Source organism: Alligator mississippiensis, chromosome 1 (assembly GCF_030867095.1).
Source record: "Alligator mississippiensis isolate rAllMis1 chromosome 1, rAllMis1, whole genome shotgun sequence".
Classification (NCBI taxonomy): domain Eukaryota; kingdom Metazoa; phylum Chordata; order Crocodylia; family Alligatoridae; genus Alligator; species Alligator mississippiensis.
The window spans coordinates 292062166-292081420 of NC_081824.1; the positions used below are offsets into that span (position 1 = coordinate 292062166).

A 19255-nucleotide genomic window follows, 5' to 3' on the forward strand; every position below is an offset into this window, starting at 1 on the left:
TTGTTTTTGAAAAGCAAAGTGAAGACATAGAACAGGGACAAAGCCTAAGCCAAAGACTCACCCTCCTTTCCATGTTTAACTAAAGCTGATAACCCAGCTTCTGCTGAAAACTGGTCACCATGGGTAGATCTATGATTTTGAAAAGAACTCAAGAACCTCCAAGGCTGTGAAACAGGAAAGAGACCAGGAATACCACCAGATAATAACATTGCCCTAAGAAAGCTTAGATGAACATCAATACCATGAAAAAGGATAGATGTTTATTAACACCTGTGGAGTGAAGAACAATAAGCCATGAAGTCAATTGACTCCCTCAACTGCCTGAATAGTAATGCAACAGTTGCTGCTCAACCCTGCCAGATTGAGCTCATGGAGCTGGGGCTGTGTAATCCATCCTATGGGACTCCCCAAGTGTCTGGAAATTTGGTGGCTGGCAGGGGAGATGCGGCACAGTTAATTGCTGCTCCCCTGCGCATTAGGGCAGGCCAATGAGTGGCTGGATCTGGGCACAGCGTTGGAAGGTTCTGTAACAATTTTAGCAAACTGCTGGTGGTAGAAATATTAAGATACAAGTTATAATATTCAGGCTAACAATGAGTATTAAAGAAATGAGAAGTTTAGCAAGGAACTTAATTTTATATTTTGGTATATTATAACAATTCTTAAAACGATATGTAACCTTTCATAGTTGCTCAGCTGAATGCTAAACCTGTAGAAAAAGGACCATTCTAGGCAGCATTTCATGTCTGGCTAGGAACTTTGTTACAGTCTGTAACTTAGTCACTTTTGTCTGTGCTGTACATGTACGTGTAGTGCTGTAACACATTTCACTTCCTTTTTGCCCCATTTATTAATCTATTGTTCAGCTAATTCTTATTGTTTGAGGAATTTCCAGCTTGTTTGGTCTTAGATTTACATTCTTCACAATTTTAAGTTTTAAGCAAACTTAATGAAATGTTCTTTGAAATTAGAGTAGTTCTATATGGCTGGTCTTGTATTCAAGTTGCTGGTAGGTTTTTTTTGTTCATGTGCAAGTTACTAAGTTGTCAGTAAGTTGGCATCTGAATAATGAATGTTACAGGACCTGGAGTAATATAAAAAAGTGTGTGCGTCAAGGAGGAAGAGGGAGGTTTTGAAGTGCTTGCCATGAGGCCACCTTTAAAATGCATAATAGTGTGTGGGGGTTATGTGAGAACGGCACCAACATTCTTGAATCAATACCTTTTCTATTAAATAAATTCCCTCGTATGGATGGATAGATGAATCATCTGATAACAGATGTTTTGCCGCATACATAAGACCAGCAGAGTACTGCTGTTATTCAATTTTAGTTAAGTAGGAGGATTTTCAAATCTGAAGTTCTGTCTTTTTTGAATTGTGCAAAGGGTTCTCCTCAGCCCTAGAAATATTCACTGAATGGCAAATGTATATTAGAAAGTCTTAACTAGGAGTGCACTGATAAGGATTTTCTTGGCCGATACCAATAGCCGATTATTCACCAGGTATATCAGCCGATACTAATCTGATAACCGATTTACAGGAGCACAGCCAGGCAGTGTGGAGAGCAGTGCCTTACAGGTAAGTCTGTGGAGGGAAAGAGGCGTGGGACCAATAGATTGAGGCCCCCATGGTGAGGGAGGGAGTGGGACAAGGGATGGGGCTGGGGGCGCTACCCATCCAGGGCAGTGAATGGGGCCCTGGGGGAGCTGCCCTCACCTGCTCCCTCCCCTTCTGCCCCCTGGATGAGCACCATCGCACTCTGGCTCCAGGGCCCATTCACCACACTGGCTGGGTAGTACCCCCAGTCCCTGCCCCACTCCCTCCCTCACTGTGGAGGCCTTGATCTGCCCCCCTGATGCCCCTTCCCTCTGCAGACTTGTCTTCAGGACACTGGTCTCCATGCTGCCCATCTGCATTCCTGGCCACATGCATCTTGCAGCTGTGTGTGTATGCACACGGTGTCTGGGGCCCTGGCCAGCTGGCATATTATATTTATCAGTGACATGGTTGGCTACACTGGCCAAAAAAAAGCCTATCGCATATAATGTTAATTTTCCTTTTATCAGTGCCAGTCCAATATGGCACAATTATATCGGTGTACCTCTACTCTTAACTAAGTTAGGTGGACCATTTAAAATAAACTTTTCATTAACATTGTGACATCAGCCACAGTGGCTGACTCATGTTCCAAATAGTTTTCCCAGAGTATGCCATGCAGTGACATCAGATCAGCTGCAGTGGGAGCATGCAGCTGGCTGACCCAGGGTCCGATCTGAGCAGTTTTTTCCTTACATTGCCTGTTTTTTCACATTTACAACAAGGGAAACCATGCAAAACATGTAGTAGCGTAGGGGTGGCCAACCTGCAACATGAATGGCACAGATAGCATGGGTCACCTCTGTGTGTAGTGCACAGCAGATTGAGGAGAGGGCAGGCAGCACAGCAACAGAGAAGGCAGGGAGCAGAGTAGCAAGTAAGATAGAGTACAGAGCAGAAAGGAGAGAACATAGAGGCAGATAGGGCAGGGGAAGGGATTGAGGCTTAATTTGTGGCATACCTGCCAAAAATGTTTTTCCCTGCTGTACTAGAGGTATTTTAGGAAAGCTCTGGTAAATGTAGTATTACCAGGACTAACATGTATGCAGGGGTATTGTCCAGCCTTAGTATACTGGGGGATCCTTTTACATGTTTAGCTTAGAAAGAGGGGGGATCTTTAAGATAATGTTTTTGCTACTGACTGTTGAGAGCATTTGACCCAGCTGCTTAGGTCTATGTGGGCGCATCTACACATGCATATTAACGCGAAGCAGTAAACTCCATAGCTGTAGGCTCTGGAGTTTATTGCTTCAGGCACACTGTTTCCACATGCACCTGGGACTGCAGCACATTGAGCTGGGTTGGAGCAGCCCCGCCTGGCAGAAGGTCCAAGCGGTAAGTCTGCCAGCCCAGGGCTGCTTCCCCCCCACCCCAACACTGGAGCAGCCTTGTGCTCCAGCCAGCTGGGACAGCATCTGCACGTGCACTGCTGGGGAGTAAATTAGTTTACCCCAACTTTATAAGGGCACACATGTAGACACACAACGTTTACTGCGTAGCTAATTAGTCTGCTGTGTAATAAACTTCTTGTGTAGATGTGCCCTGTGGAAATCATTCTACATCCCTGCACGTAGATTATAGCTTTCTTCCCAGAATCTTCAGTGTTTTGAAAAAACTAAATGTTATCAACCATAATAGATTGTATTGTATTTTTCTCTCTTGATAGCTATCCCTTAGTACCTTAAGATTGTACTTTGACTTATTTTATTAAGATACGATTTTGAAGTTCATTACTGCATTTATGTCCTCACAGTTAAAATAGTAAGCTACCTGATAGAAAAAAATCCCATAAATATAAATGTGTAAGGCCTGTAACTTTGTGCTGGAGCTGAGGTCAGTGTGAACACTGTACTGTACCCAGACTTGTATCAAGTTTGATAACAAAAAAAAAAAGGTATGTACTTTCATCAAATAGTGTTTTTGTCAAGAGGGCAGGGGCCTTAATACTTTTAAAACAAAATACCATGTGAGAGCCTGCCCTAACATCTTTACTTGCCCCTGTACTTTGTTTTCCGTCTACATGACTATAGAAGACTAATAAATTAATATGGTATTTCTTATTCCAGGTTATCTCAATCAGATTTACAAGTTGTAAATGTTTCACTTCTAGAGTGGAACAAACTTGTCTGCTATGCAGGAGTTTAGGACAGGAAATGAGATAAGCTATCTTACTGAAAGTCAAGGGGAAATATTTGTAGGCAGAGTTTCACTGATTGAGACTAAGCTAAGTCACTGTGTTTATCATCCTTGACTTCTGACAGGCTGTCAAGTGTTGGAGTCTGGGAACTAAGTCTCATCTGAAATATGTCATGATAGCTGAGCAGGGCTTTTCAATTCCACACTGCAATATTGGGCTCAGAATAGAGTACAGTGAATAATTTCATTTTCTGAACCACCGACATCTTGTCTTGATATGTAACTGTTACTAACAGTTGTTTATTTTTATTTTGGTTAGTCATTTTCATTTAAAATGCATTAAAAAAATCCCAAGTAATACTAGTAGTGAATTATCATTAGCAGGATTGTAGCAGGACACAATAACTTTGTGTTTTCTGGTTAATCTTCCCTGGACCAATATAACAACAGCAACAACAATCATAATTTATAATAAAGATAGTTATTGTTATTATTATTATTATTATTACTGTTAGCTGAAACACACATTTTTAAAATAAAGGAAGTAGACACTATATTACTGAAACTGTCACATACTTATTAACAAAAAGAAGTGTGTATATGTTTGTATTTTCTCATTCAAAAGAGAAGTCAACACTCAACCAAGCTATAAAGGTCTTTGTGTATGCTATGAGCAAGTAAATTGCAGGACTGCTTGCAGAAAAGATATTCAGCACAGGTATGATAGTTTAAGTGTTGGATTCAGGGCAAAAATAGGTGTTTGGGACCATTATAACTAGGGACCTACTGAAATTGCAGCAGAGGTGGGCTGCACAGCAGCTCCTTTAATCTTGCAGGTTTCCCTGCTCGCCACTTGCTCCTGACTGGCGGGCAGGCGAAAACTGTGGTTTTAAATATGGCACTGTTTTTTGTCATGAACATGTTTACCAAGATTTTCTAGGTTATGTTAAAGTCGAGCACTGAAAAATTTAGGAAATACCAGAATTAAGGTGGTTTATGGAACCTTCATCCTACATCATTCTTGCATGCAGGCATTGTGATACCATCTTTACTTGCACAGTCACACGCTGTTTTATCCACAGAACTTCTGCCTCTTTCAGGGCATAAAATGGACAGTGCTTACTAATAAGTAGACCCATGCCTTATCTACTGTGCGCTGCTCTAACCTTCCTTTAATGACAGAATTATTAATTTCCTTACAGGCTTGTCTTTGGCACTAGTCCCTATAGTATTTGAGCAGGTATTATGGGCTGCTGTGGTGGTGCAGGTGCTAAGATGCACAGTTGACAGCCTAGAGGTCGTGAGTTTGAGACTGATAGAAGTGCTCACAATGCAGCCTGTCAGATTTCAATGAATCTGTAAATTCTGCTAAATACCTTGACAAAAGAACATGAAAAAAGAAAGTGGCTTATGCTATTTTATAGGTAGAAGTTTGCAGCACAGAGAAGATAACATTGAACATGTATAATTATATTATTCAGCATATGCTTTTATAAGCATATGCATTGCTTATCTATGGGGCACATCTTGTAAGCCTAGAATCGAAGCATAAGTATGTATTATTTAATATGTATTAAAATTAAGAACCCATTTGAAACTTCTAGGGCCTGATTTTTTTTCAGAATACATAGATAGCCTACAGCAAAGTAATCTATGTGTTTCAAGAACAACTGACTGCAGTTTCAGCTGTGATTGGTCAGTATTTCTCCAAGTTAGACCTCAAGGTCTCAAGTCAGACACTTATGGAATGAGGGACACAGAAAGTTGCAGGGTGGGCAAGTCATGTATAGGTGGCCACTAATTCTAAGATCTTAAATTATATTGTCCTCCCTGGGGTGCACCAGCAGGCTTGCTTCCTTTAGATCAGTGGTTCTCAACCTTTTTTTTTCGTGGACCACTTAAATTGCTGGGGGTCTTGACGGACCACTTAATACACTTTTTTTTGTTCTACAAATCAAAGTACACAATTCATATTTTAATATCAGTAGTCTTACCTTTCTAATGTGATGGATGTGCCTGTTTTTTTGAGCAAAGTTCTGGGAAGTCAGGTGTAATGTTTGTCTGCTTTAGCCTTAGGTCAGGTCCAGCCAGAGCTGTCCCTAGTGGTGTGTGGGGCCTGGGGCATATCAACCTATGCGGGGGCTGAGAGAAAGGGGGTGGTGAGTGGTCGGAGCCGACGGAGCTGGAGTGGGGTGGGGGGCAGCCAGAGCTGCCAGTGCTCGACAGCAGCGGCGGTGGCAGTAGAGCCGGCGATGCTCGGCAGTGAAAACACGTGGCCGCAGCAGTGCCTATACGGCACTGACCGCAGGGCCTGGGGCAGTCGCCCCGATTCACACTGCCAGGGACAGCCCTGGGTTCAGCATTCATCCTGCTTCTGTATTTGGACTTGAGAGCAGTAAGTGATGAAAATCCTGTCTTGCACAGGTACATAGTAACAAATGGCATCAGAAAACGCACTGCTTTATCTGCAAGTTCAGGGTACTCTTGAGTTCTTTTAATCCAAAACTCAAATAGAGAATGTCTTTTAAATTCTGACTGTAATGTTTCGTCATGAGAAAGCTCCAACAAGCACAATTATTGGACAACTCACTGATTTAAATTCCAAAAGCATTACGTATCCAGTTGTTTGGTTCAGCCTCTACTGGTAAGTAATCTTCAAACTGTTTCTTGAGAGCAACAAGATGTTCTTTGATGTAATTTTTTATTTTTTTGTCAAAAACCAGTTCATTTTCAGACAGAAAACCTTCCAATGTTGGAAATGCACTGAAGTCATCCTTTTTTACGTGACTAGCAAACAAGTCAAGTTTCTTGATCATTGCATTGATTTTTGTCTCACACATCCAATTAGTCACTAAAACTCCCAGCATTCAACTCATTTAGGCATGTGAATATATTGGGAGAGGTAAGCCAATCGCGAGAGCCAGGATGGCTCTTCAAAACAACTTGTGAATTGGAATGGATGGTTGTTAAAAATATCTGTACTTCTGAACATAGCTCAGACAAACAAGTAAGTACTTTGCCTCTTGACACCCACTGTACTTCTGTATGAAGAAGAAGTTGTACATGAGCACTACCCATTTTATTGCAGTGTACACTAAAAATTTGAGAATTCATAGGTCTAGCTTTTATTAAATTAACAGTTTTCACAGCTGAGTCCAAAACAACCTTCATTTCCACTGGCAGTTTCTTGGCAGCTAGTGCCTCTCGATGAATGCTACAGTGCACCCATGTGGCATTAGGTGCCGCTTTGCGGATACGAGCCATTACCCCACTATGTCTTCCCATCATTGCTCGTGCACCGTCTGTACATACTCCAACGCAACCTTGCCAATCAATACCGTGTTCCTTCACAAACTCATCTAGTAACTGGAAAAGTTGTTCGGCGGTTGTATTTCTTGGCACTGAAGTACCAAAAAAAATATCTTCCAGTATTTTCCCTTCCCACTCATGCCTGACGTATGGAAGAAGATTTGCAAGGTCAGCGACATCAGTGGTCTCATCCAATTGCAATGCAAAATACCTACTGCTGTTCACATATTTCACAAGAATGTCTTGAACATTAGCTGCCAGATCTTGAATTCTGTGTGACAGTGTCATTTGAAAGAGGCACACAATCTAACTGCTTTGCCATCTTCTCTCCACGCATTATAAACACAAGTTCTTTAGCTGCAGGCAGAATAGGTTCTTCCCCAATAGTGCGAGGCTTCCCTGCTTTGGCGATTCGAAGGCTTGCACAATATGAAGCTTCAAGGACCTTTACATTTACGGTTGCATGAGCAAACATGATTACTTTCCCTTGTTTCAACTCATTGAGTTTGTGCTGAAAAAAATCAGGAGGTTTATCTTTGAAAGCAGCATGTGTTGTTTCCAAATGACACCAGAGATTTACAGGCTTCAAGCTTTCATTAGCCAGCACCGCATAGCATAACACACATTGCTGCCCTGGTTCATCTTGTTCACCAGTCCATGTGAAGCCTAAATTAATATAGCTTGAGTCATATTGTCTTACCGTTTTTTGGCATGTCAGTGTATTTTCATTACCGGTACTTCTACTTGTACTGGTTCCTGGTAAATACAGGTCTGCACTCAAAATTTCCTTTGCAAATGTATGTTCGCTTTCTGTACTGTAGTCTCATATTTGACTTTGAACTTTTCACTGATCTAACCGTCACTGGTTTGATTATTTGTTGTTTTCTTTTTCAAATATCCCATTTTCAATCACAAATCCATTTCTGGGGGTTGACTACTATCCTACTTTCTGGACTCACAGCTGTTACATTTTTTGAAAAAGCACTGGATTCTGGTACGGTCAGTACTTTCCATGTGACAATAATGACCAATAAATACAATACAAATAGGTTAACTGAATTGCATCCAATGAAAACCACACATACACAGCTGAAAAATGCGATCAATTAAAACTATGTATGTAGTACAGTAGGGTGATATCAATTAAAAAAAACACATTTTGCTTCTGGATTAAATATGAATAAAAATAAAATAACAAACATTTTTCTTTAGCACTGGCACCATTGTCAAAACAGCCTTGATCTCCGTTGTCAAAAAAAATTAAGTGCAGGGCCAAGTACAGATGTTCTCAATTTGTTCTGCAACCTTTCTGCAGACCACCTGAATGCAGCTCGCGGACCAGTGGTGGTCCGCAGACCACAGCTTGAGAATCTCTGCTTTAGATATAGCGTGGAGGCCTCTGCCCTTTGAGATGGGGGGCGGGGGGGAGAAACTGTTGGCAGCAGCAGGTTGTCCATTTCTGGGTTGTCCATCTTTTTGTGGACCCATACCCTGAAGGGACATTCTTTGCCAGTGAGTCTTAGGTGTTTGCTGATGGCAGAGGAACAGTGAATTCAGGAGTCCTGGCATCATTCAAGGCTTTGGAGGGGACTGTGCCCCCGAGGGAGTAGATCCATCTGTTTGATCCCCACATCAATGACCTCTTCTGCTTCACCCTCTCCAAACTATCCCAGTCTTTTCTGGTCTGTGTACCTTTGGCTCCCTTGCCCTAGCCCCAGGATCCTTGCCCATTCAGTCTGTCTTCTTCCTCTGAGATTCCCCCCAGATTGTTGCTCTTAGCACCCTACTCTGTTACCTGATCTATCCCCACCATCCCCATTGCTTTCCATTCCCAGTCTCTCTGGCTTCTTGTTGGATATCAGGCTTCCTTTACACTTAACTTTCAGCTTCCGGTCTTGTCTTACCTTCCTGATCCCAGCCTCTAATCCCATTTTCTCTGTCTGCTTCTGTTTACCCTCCTCTCCTAAATCTCAAGTCCCAGCCTCTCCCTGCTGAGTTTGTGGTCTAACCTTTGACTTGTATGGCTCTTGTCTAGTCTTCATTCAAATCAAGCAGACTGGTCTCAATAGGGAGGTGAAGGTCAGTCTATCCTGAGCTCTGATATCCCTTCTATCAGTTGCACCTGACCACATGCTAACCAATTGGAAGGAGCACACGGAGAGAATGGCCTGCTTGGGCCGTGCATGGAACATTTAGCTCTGAAGCTGTATCGTGTAAAGCTTCAGGTGGATCCTTTAGCTCTGCAGTTTTGTCATGCTTCTATCCATATGCACACTGATATTTTTTTCCAGAGACTTGGCCAAATCTGAATGGATAATACTGGTGATAAGAAAAGGCATGTCATGTAAGCATAGTTCGAATTCATGCTTCAAATCATGAAGCCACTGTAGCTTCTTGCTGAGACCATTGTAAAACTTTAACATGGCAGGACTTCTTTTCGTTGTTGTTTTCTGTTTTTTTCTTTAACTTGTTTTTGGAAATGACTAATGCATTTTCCAAGAATATTCCAAATAATTCAGTGAGAGATGGGCACTCAGCATGGAAAATTTTTGCCACAGTAGACAATATCATATATTTGTGTGAGCGGAGCTCTTGTGTTTTGGGAAATGCCTAGCAAACATAATAATAGGGGATTTTTCTGGCTCCGTATATAATAAATGACATAAATGTGTTGCCTCTCATTTCCTCCCTCAAAGCCTTCCTTTGGGAGATTGAATGTAATGCTTTTTCTATTGGTATCTAGGTACAAATTGCAATTTGTAGTTAGTTTTCATGGATAGGAGGAATTTGAGAGCACTAGAACATAGAATGTTTGAAATAGGGGCAACTACATAGGTGCAAAGCAACTACAATTAAATACGTGGTCAAGAAAAGGCAAATATATAGTGACCCTCTCTTCTGAGAGTTTAAAATACTTTTATGTCTTTCTCACTTTATTCTAGAATCTGCTTCCCAATTACCAGCACCACAAAATGTGACAATTGATTCACGTAACTTTTATAACTTACTGAGATGGGCTCCTGTTCAAGTGGAGAAGGATCCAGTGTTCTATACAGTCCAGTATAAAACGTGAGTAAATAGTTCTTGTATACTGAATTGATTTCATTCTAATAGAGAAGTAGCCAAATAACAGAATCTAAATATGAATTAAGTATGGATATGAGAAACAGAGGTATACTGATGCATTGGTCCTATATCATATTGGCACCGATAAAAGGAAAATTGACATTATCAGCAGTTAGCTTTTTTTGGCTGATGTGGCCGATAATGTCACTGATAAATGCCATGTGCATGTACGCGGCTGCAGTGCAGCCCACAGGCACCCAGGAGTGCAGCCTGGCAGCATGGAGAACAGCATCTGGCTGGTAAGTCTCTTGTGGGGGAAGAAAGGGGCGTGGCAGGGGCGGACCAAGGCCCCTGTGGTGAGGAAGGGAGTGGGGCAGGGACAGGAGCAGGGGCATGCACTGCACAGCTGGGGTGGGGTGCAGAATGGAGCTGCAAGCAGCTTGTCTGTGGGTCACAGGGAGGGGGGTATGGCTCCTGCTGCTGCATGTACCCCAGGAGGGCATGGAGGGGCATGTGCCCCCCTGATCTACATGCAGGGCAATGGGGACTGGGGCCGGGGGCAGCGCCGGGGTCTTCCCCAGGGGTGGGGTTGAGGCTGGGGTTGGGGCACGTGGTGGCAGCACTGGAAGGGAGACTATGGGGGGGGGCTACAGCCATCCCAGAATTTGCCATAGCCCCCTTCCCAGTGCTGCCATCACCCACCCCAGGGGCAGCCTGGCCCAGTGCAGATCCAGGGGCACATGCCCCCAATGGCTCTCCCAGGTTGTGTGTGGTGGCGGGAGCCACCCCCCCCCCAAACCCCCCAAAGAAGCTGTTGTTCCATCTGCACCTGGCTGTGCAGTGCCTGCCTCTGCTCCAGCACCAGCCCCACTCCCTCTGTCACTTCAGGGGCCTCGATCTGCCCCCACCACGCCCCTTCCTCCACCCCCCAACAGATTTACCAGCCAGACACTGCTCTCCAAGCTGCCAGGCTGCGTATTGGCAATCAAATCTGTATCAGCCGATATGGCTTGTTAAAAATCGGCCAATGGTATTGGCCCAAAAAATCTCTATCAGTGCACCCCAATGAGAAATGTGGGTTTTACTAAAAAGAGACTTCCATGTTTGTTTAGAAAAAAATAGTGATTAAGTTCTTTTGACTGGTCTTCATTAAACAAGAAAAAGAAAGACATTCCCTTTTCTTCCCAACTGTCTTGCCCCCTTTGTTCTCAGTCAGTTCTGACACTGTTCCTTTTGAATCCCATAATCATTTATATGAAGGATTTCCTGGTTTATTCTAAACTTCTGTAGAAGTGCAGGGTTTGACCTTATTCCTATTGTGCACACATACACATGAAATCAGTGTTTCAATTTGCTCAACTACAAATGTGTGAGCTCCCACCCCTCCAGGACATAAAAGATGATAACCCTGGCCAGGAATGATTGCATTGTCTGATGGGAAACAGTCAGCATACCTCTACTACCTAAGCATTAAATTTCCTTTATTTTGAGAAGAGTCCCAGGTGTTAAGAGAAGGCAGTTGCAATGTAAAACTTCTAGACTTGTATAAAATGCTAGTTCTTTAGAAATTGGCTGGCTGTGATGGATATTTCAGAATTAGTTTTCTGCCAATTGTACTAAAGATAACAGCAAGGAGAGTAATTTGGCATTAATTTTTTTCTCTCTTTTGTATTTCAGGCAGTCCTATGACAAGTGGGGTGAAATTAACTGTACACATATTGCAGAGACTAAATGCAATTTCACAAGTACAGAAATCCAGAGCCACTGGATAACTTTTTTCCGTGTTAGAAGCGAGCTAGAAGACATGCAGTCTGACTGGGTGGAAACAGATGCTTTTATGGCAGCGAAAGACAGTAAGAATTCTTTATGATCTCAGCATCTCTCCTAAAGTAAATCTCTGAAAAGCGTGGTGATTTTCTGCTTAGTTTTATTGCTTTTGCTTGACTGTGTATTGTGTACAGTGGAAGTCCAATAACAGGCCTTGCTGGGTCATGATTCTGCCATTAACCATGCAGATTTTAAAAGCAACAAGAGAGTGGTGTGGATATAGGGACCTAGTGGAATTTTGATGCTTGTCCATTCTGCTCTGAAGTTAAATAGGACCCAGCAGTCAAACTGCTTTAAATGTCACATAAACAGGAAGTTTTCTTTGTTTTCTAGCATAGACAGGTCTCACCAGAACCTGAACCTGTCTGTATTTTCCTGAGTTTTTTGAACAAAGGAAACTCCTCCACTGCAAATAATGACTTTGCCTGTCTATACCAGGGGTTAGGCTGGTGTCCCTGGAATCAGGGCAGATTTCCAGTTGGGTCTCCTTCCACCATGGAGCATCTGACGGTCCTTGCTGCATCAGCCTTCACCCCTGTTTCCTTCTTCCCCAAAAAGAGGAAAAGAAAGCAAAAGCTCTTAGCAGCTATAGAACATAAGGTGCTCAGGCACGGGGGCACTTTGTAGTACAGCTGGCTTTGGAGTTCTGCTCACTGACACTCAGAGTCAGTTTTGTACTGCAGACAGCTCCACATGGTGGTGCTTGGTGTGGTACCTACTAGGGCTGTGTGAAATTGTGCCAGCCATTTCGTTCCGACACTGTTTCAACTAATTTTGAGGTGCGAGCTAGTGTCAGGAACGGGGAAGCACCCCAGCTAGGCTGCCTCGCTGCCCCTAGTGCGATCTGGGGATGGGGAAGCAGCCCAGCTGGGCTGACTTCCCAGCCCCAGTGAAACGTCGAAACAGCCTTTCCGTTTCAACGGAATGGAACAGCTGTTTCGAATCAAAATGAAATTCGGAACAGAACGCTGTTCTGTCAAATCATCAAAACTCAAGGCAAAATGGAACGTTGCTGTTTCACACAGCCCTAGTACCTATCGCTCTGTGGAGCTGCTTGTTTGCTCATGGTGTGAGAAACAGACTATTAGTTGAAAAGACTGATACTTAGTGCATTCTAGCTGGAAAATTCAAAGTGGTCAAAATGTAAAGCAAGCTCCATTTGAGGAAGGAAGCTGAAAGATAATGGGGAAGTGACTGGCTTGAACTCATGCAGCAATTCAGTAGTAGAGCCAGGAATAGCAATAGCATGCAACTTTTATAGATCACTTTTGTGAATAGATCGTAAAGGATGGCCACCTCATGATCTTCGTTTTACAGAAGGAGGAACTGAGGCATGGACACGGGTAGCTTATGCTTCAGCAGAAATGAATGCAGGCTTCCTTGCTCTGAACACATGCAGGATGTGGTATTTTGAACAAAGAATTGAAATTAGGATTGCTCTGGCTAGACCAGTGGTTCACAAGCTTTTCAGACTCAAGCTTTTTTGACTCAGAAAATGCCAGCTCTTAGCTTTCAGTCGTTCCTTGACTACAGAAAACTAAGAGCAATTCTTCTGTTGTAGAGAACTCAGAAAGACCACAACAGGGCAGAATGTTTTTGACACTGCAGATTTCTATTTGAAATCTCTGGATTTATCCTGTTAACTGTGTAGGTGTTTGCACACCTAATATCGCATGGCAGCCTGCAACACCCTTCAAAGGATCTCCTAGCATCCCAGGATGCTGCATCACCCTAGTTGAGACTATGCAAAAGCCACAGTTAACTAACAAGGAGGTCTTACTACATCCTGATAACCTCTCTCTTACTGGAAAAGGTGGCTAGGAAGTGGTACCTTGTATTATTGAAATTCACGAAAGAAACAAATTGAAAGAAATATTAATTATTGTGAATGTGTTTGTTTCAAAGAACTGGTTAAATACACTAGTTTTCCATAACGAGTCAGATCAAAGTTATGAGAGAGCATGAATATTTACCTTTTTCTGTTCATTTTCAGCTATTGTGGGGCCTCTGACATTGAAAGATGTGGTTTCAAATCCTGATTCACTTCTCCTTAATTTCTTGCCACCTCTTGGGAAGGTAACCTCTATCTTTGACGTTGAATACCTTGTGCACTACTGGGAGAAATCAACAGCTATAAAAGTAAGAACTTTTTAATCTTTTTCCCTCCCTTGGCAAAATGGTAGAAATGGAGGGAAGAGAAGATGGCTACGCATTTGAAAGGAAATTAAAACAGTTATCCAAAATGTCCTTTGTGTTATGAATGGACTGGGGGCCTGATGCTAGTCCACGTATATAGATACGTGAAAAAACGTTAACCTGCATACTTTTGTAACATGCCATTGCTTTAGCGTTATGACCAAGTCACCAAAAGCAATGGGCACAAGAATGACCCACCTACCTTTTGTATTAACTATTTTTCAGGAATTTGAGCAGAGCAGAATCAGATCACACCTGTATGCAATACACAGAGTAACATCTGGTTCAGGGAGTAGTTTCCAAAAGTGAAGCTTTAAATGGGGGATCAGCAACCCCTGGCACGTGTGGCATGCAGAGGCATTTTGCTTGGCCACATGCACCTTGGGGCAGATGGCAGAGAAGGGGTTGGGGCTGCACTGCCACAACAAGGATTGAGCCCCTTGTGGCTCCCCCACCATCTGCCCAGAGGCGCACGTGCACCCACTGCGCAACCAGCTGGGCTGGGGCTCTGTGTACCCTCATGCAGCTGCTTGTAGCCTTCCTACCACCTGCCATGAGCAGCCTAGGATCCATGGCAGGGGGCCTACCCAGAGCCCGGGCTGGATGTGGCAGGCCGCTGGGAAGCTGCATGCAGCTGCACTGGGATCTGTGGAGTCCCAGCCTGGCTTGGTGTTGACAGCAGGTGCACGCACACCTGGGGTGGACACTGGGGGAGCTTCATGGGGCTTAATCCTTGTTGTGGCACCATAGCCTGGGCCCTTTCCTTGCCATCTGCCCTGAAGTGTGCATGCACCCACCACTGGCAGAAAGCCAAGTTGGGGCTCCACAGACCCCAGTGCAGCTGCTTGCAGCCTTCTGACTGCCTGCCACAGCCAGCCCAGGCTCTAGGCAGTCCCCAGCTGCATGCCATGGAGCCCAGGCTGCTGGCAGCAGGGAGGCTGCAAGCAACTACACTGGGGTCTGCAGAGGTGCATGCATACCTCTGGACTGATGGTGGAGAAGGGGCTTGAGCTGCACTGCCACAACGTTTGGGCCCCTCACGGATCCCCCACCATCTGCCCCCTGGTACACCAGCATCCTGCAAGTAGAAGTTGCAGGTGTTTAGGGCACTCTGCCCAAAAACATTGCTGACCCCTGCCTTTAAATTATATTTTTCAAAAGTCATGGAAACATAAGCCTCATTAAAAGTCAGTAGGCTTTGGGTTATCGCTAAAGGGATTGGAAATGGGATTTGGATTACTAAATCACTTCGCTGCTTCTGAAAGCTTAACACAAGAGCTTTAAGATGTTTGTCTAGGCTGTGGATTTCAGTAACTGGCCTCCTAGGCTGCATCCAAACGTGCGTGGATGTTTGGTTTCCTGGAGATAACTAGTGCCGGTGAACCTTGTCCCACCACTGGTTGTCCCCGGGGAACATCCACGTCATGTGCGCTCTGGCATATGGTAAGTTACCCCAGGTCGGGTAGGGGATTCTGGGGCCAGCATCAGGCTGGCCCCAGCAGCCTGTCCTGGGGGTCTCCTGGGGCTGCAGCTGCCACTTCTGCCATGTGGAGCTTGGCTGGCAGCGGAGTACAGCTCTGGCTGGCCAGGCTCCTGCTTTGGGCAGCACATGCTGCCACTGTGTGCCACTCCACTTTCTGTCAGCGAGTTTTTTTGATCCTGGATATCCAGGGATCAAAAAAATCCCCCGCACTGCTCCTTTGCAGCACTGAGAACAGCTGAAGATGCAGTATGTGATGCCGCAGACGTGCAGCTTGGGTGCAAAGCTGCTGTCAGCTCTGATTTGTACAACATCAAGAAAAAATGTGCTGTGCCACTTCAGATTGTGACTTCTATGACCACTTTGTGTTCACAGTAGTGCTTGGGGTGCTGAGGGCTGAGCCATTGCTGTCAATTAGAGCCAATTCCCTGTCTAGAACAGCAGAAATGGGGGGTAAATAAAACTGAAAAGTGAAGGAGAGTGTTTTTCACAGGGAGGGAAAGGATCACTTCTTTAACTTTTGCACAGGGATAGGCTAACTTTTATCCTTTTCATCTTGATTAAAAGTTTCTTAGAAATCTTTGAATCTCTCCTAAAAGAACACTGTCAACATTAATGCTTCCCATTTCTTCTAGAAGAACTGAATTATCCAGTACACTTTTAAAATGCCCTCTTCTTTTAGTTGCAAAGAAACAAGATAGACCAGACTCTCACGATGGTTTGTTTAAATTCAAGCTTTTAATGTAGGTACCAACCACTGACAAATGCAGCATGTTGGTAGTGCTAGGGCTGGGGACATGCAGCAGCATTGTATGCTGTCCTCCTTTTCTTGCTACCATCAGTCTCTCTGAAGGATAGTGGTGGAAGATGAGGTCTTTACAGAAGTGGGGAGAGTGTAAGGCCCATCACATGTGCACTCTTCACAGTTCCTGGATAATGCAATTGTGTTAGGCCCAGCTCAGAAACTGGTATTTTTCAAATGGCAGATTTGTTTTGATGGGCTTATTTTTTGGTGGTGTTTGTCCAACCGTAGCTTCTCCTAAAGTCCTTGGCTGCAGGAAATAGCACAGAAGTAATGCAGAATACTACAGAAAGTCCTATAGATATTACAGGTGCACTGAATTCTTTTGTTAATCTACATGTGTGTGTAATTTGCATAAGTATGTCTCTAGTAGTCAAGTTAAATATCCACATTTTAATTCACGGAAGTTGAACATTTCCATTCAAGGAAATGAGCATTCAAAGTATTATGCTGCTTCTGCTCTGACATGTCTTCATTTTCAGAATGAAGATTTACACAGTAAGACCACAACCATTTTAACAAAAACTCTTGATTTCAGTGTTTCAGATTTCAGGTTGATAGAGTTGAAGAAAATGTTTAACTGTGTTATAGAGATAATAGCTACATTTTATTTTACTGTGTCTCTTACAGAAAACAATTACAACCCGCAATACACAGGTCGAACTTCAAAATCTGAGGCAATTGACAGAGTACTGTTTTCAAATACAAGCAGCTGTCAAGCATTCATTAAGGTCTTACAGCTGTGGATTATTAAGCAACACCTCTTGTCACCAAACTACAATGAGCGGTATAGTTATTACTTCATAAAGAACCATTTGATCTTCTGCACAGTTAAATTGGTATAAAATATGAGTCTTATGTGGGATGACTGATTTATTACATGCCTGGACACAGTATATTTACAGCAGTGTAAGTGAGAGCAGTTTTATATGGGGATCTGGACTAGATGGGCAAGCAACTGTCCTGGACCAGCTACAAGGTGTAGGTGGTTAATTGCAGCAACTTACCAGTAGATGGCAGGGGAGCAAGCAGTGAACTGTTTTGCCTTGAGCAAATGGCTGTCCCACAGATAAACTGTGGATATGTGACTCCTACAGCAGTTTATTACCCTGGCAGAGCTGGGGTGGTGCAGGCGCTAAAGCGCACATTTGACAGCTCAGAGGTGATATGGTGCGCTCTGTCAGATTCCAATGAATCTGTGAATTCTGCTAAATACCTTCTGACAATGACATAAAAGGAAGGTTACACTGGTGTGGTTTTACCCCTGGCTTTTTCCAGAGGTAATTCCACACCAGGTTTGAGTAAGTTACCCTAGGGTAAGGCTGCATGGTGTGTTTCCACTTTTTTTCAGCAGCTCAATAAATCAGGATTAAATAGCTGGATCCTCTGGTTTTCTTTTGCCTTATCCCTTCCCTTCTTGTATTAAGGTACCCAAAATAGATTGTTATGAGCTGTTAAAGTGTGTTTTCTTTCCATAAAGGCATAAGGCATAATGGATGTACATAGGCCTTCCAAAGGAAAACTGATTATAGGTCATTCCTCTTCTCACCTTGGGGTCAGATTTGGCAGGGCATCAGCCTTTGGTGTTGCTAAACTCTCTCAGAGCTCTGTTACGACTCATATCTGCTCTGCCCCTTGCGCCTTATTGCTCACTTTTGTAGAGAACTGGTGTGAGAGAACTCTGTGAAGAGGAAGATCATTTGAGAAACATGATATTTTGTGTTATCCCTCCTGGAATACACAGGGGTGGACAGACTGTTTAAATCTGGCTTGTCAGCATCTGAGCTTAAGCCTGGTTTAGACCATTTGCAAGCCTTGTGTAAATGAAGCCTGCTCATCAGTTATAAATCATGAAGGCCTTGATACAGCAAGGGGCTTAGCATTTAGCACTGTTTTTAGAAATACTTGTATGTGTCTTCAACTTTAAGAATTTGAGCAATGCCACTATCCCCAGCACTTAAAGCCGCTGGGTTGCTTCTCAAAATGGCAATCTGAATTAATTGGTATTCTAGCCACCTTGCTGACTCAGTTGGCATAGAAGAGAGGAGATAAAAAATTTAATAAGAATGGTGCCTAATTTGACCTTTGTTCTCTAGAGGAATTTGTCTGGGTCAGCACAGAAGCAGGTTAGCAGGAACTGAAGATGAAACTGGTCTTGCATCATGCTGCTAAATAAGTGTTAAGCCTTCAAGGCTGTCATTTTGTTATTGAATTGCTTTAAAAAATGGAACAATAGAATTTTCAAAGGCAAATGCACTAACTGTTTAGATTCCCTCTATTTAGTGGGGTTTGGATTTTGGCCTGTACATTTTTACTGTGACTGGCTTAATGATACTTCTCAATTTTATGTTCAAAATTTTAAGTATAATATGGAGCTGAAAGTTTTTGTCAGTCTCCCCAACCATTTCTGATAGTAGTGTTCCTTGCAACTTTTCTTACTCATTTAATGTAAGAATAGCCTCTAACATTCTCTTACATTTTTGTGTCTGGGACTCCAGGTTTGAAATTCTTAGTTCTAGGAAAAGTGTTAATCTCCTTTTTGTCAGGTATCCAGGTTGTAGCCATATTGGTCTAGAGGAAAAAGCAATCAGGACTTGTGGTAGAAGTGATGTATTGTTCTGTATACTTCAAGGATTATCTGTGTGGCAGAAGCTCACTACAGTTTAAAGAAAAAAATGTTCCAGTTGATGGAGTTTTACTGTAGTGCAATCTATAAAATGTTAGTTTGTTATCCAAGGTATTTTAATAACTTTTAATAAGAAATATACCAGGACTCTATTCCAAGAGAATAGAATTGGCTTTGATATTTATGCTACCTGCTTATTCTTTCTTTTCCTCTCTTT

General features: G+C 43.2%; 1 protein-coding gene across 1 annotated transcript in view; it reads left to right on the forward strand.

Moving 5' to 3' along the window:
• Nucleotides 1-19255, forward strand: part of IFNGR2 (interferon gamma receptor 2) — a 28252-nt gene that overhangs the window by 3870 nt on the left and 5127 nt on the right. The window contains exons 2-5 of the mRNA XM_014598968.3: nt 9984-10110; nt 11785-11960; nt 13928-14073; nt 17043-17199. Of these exons, the coding sequence (XP_014454454.1) occupies nt 9984-10110; nt 11785-11960; nt 13928-14073; nt 17043-17199 (606 nt within the window). The remainder of the gene's footprint in view (nt 1-9983; nt 10111-11784; nt 11961-13927; nt 14074-17042; nt 17200-19255) is intronic.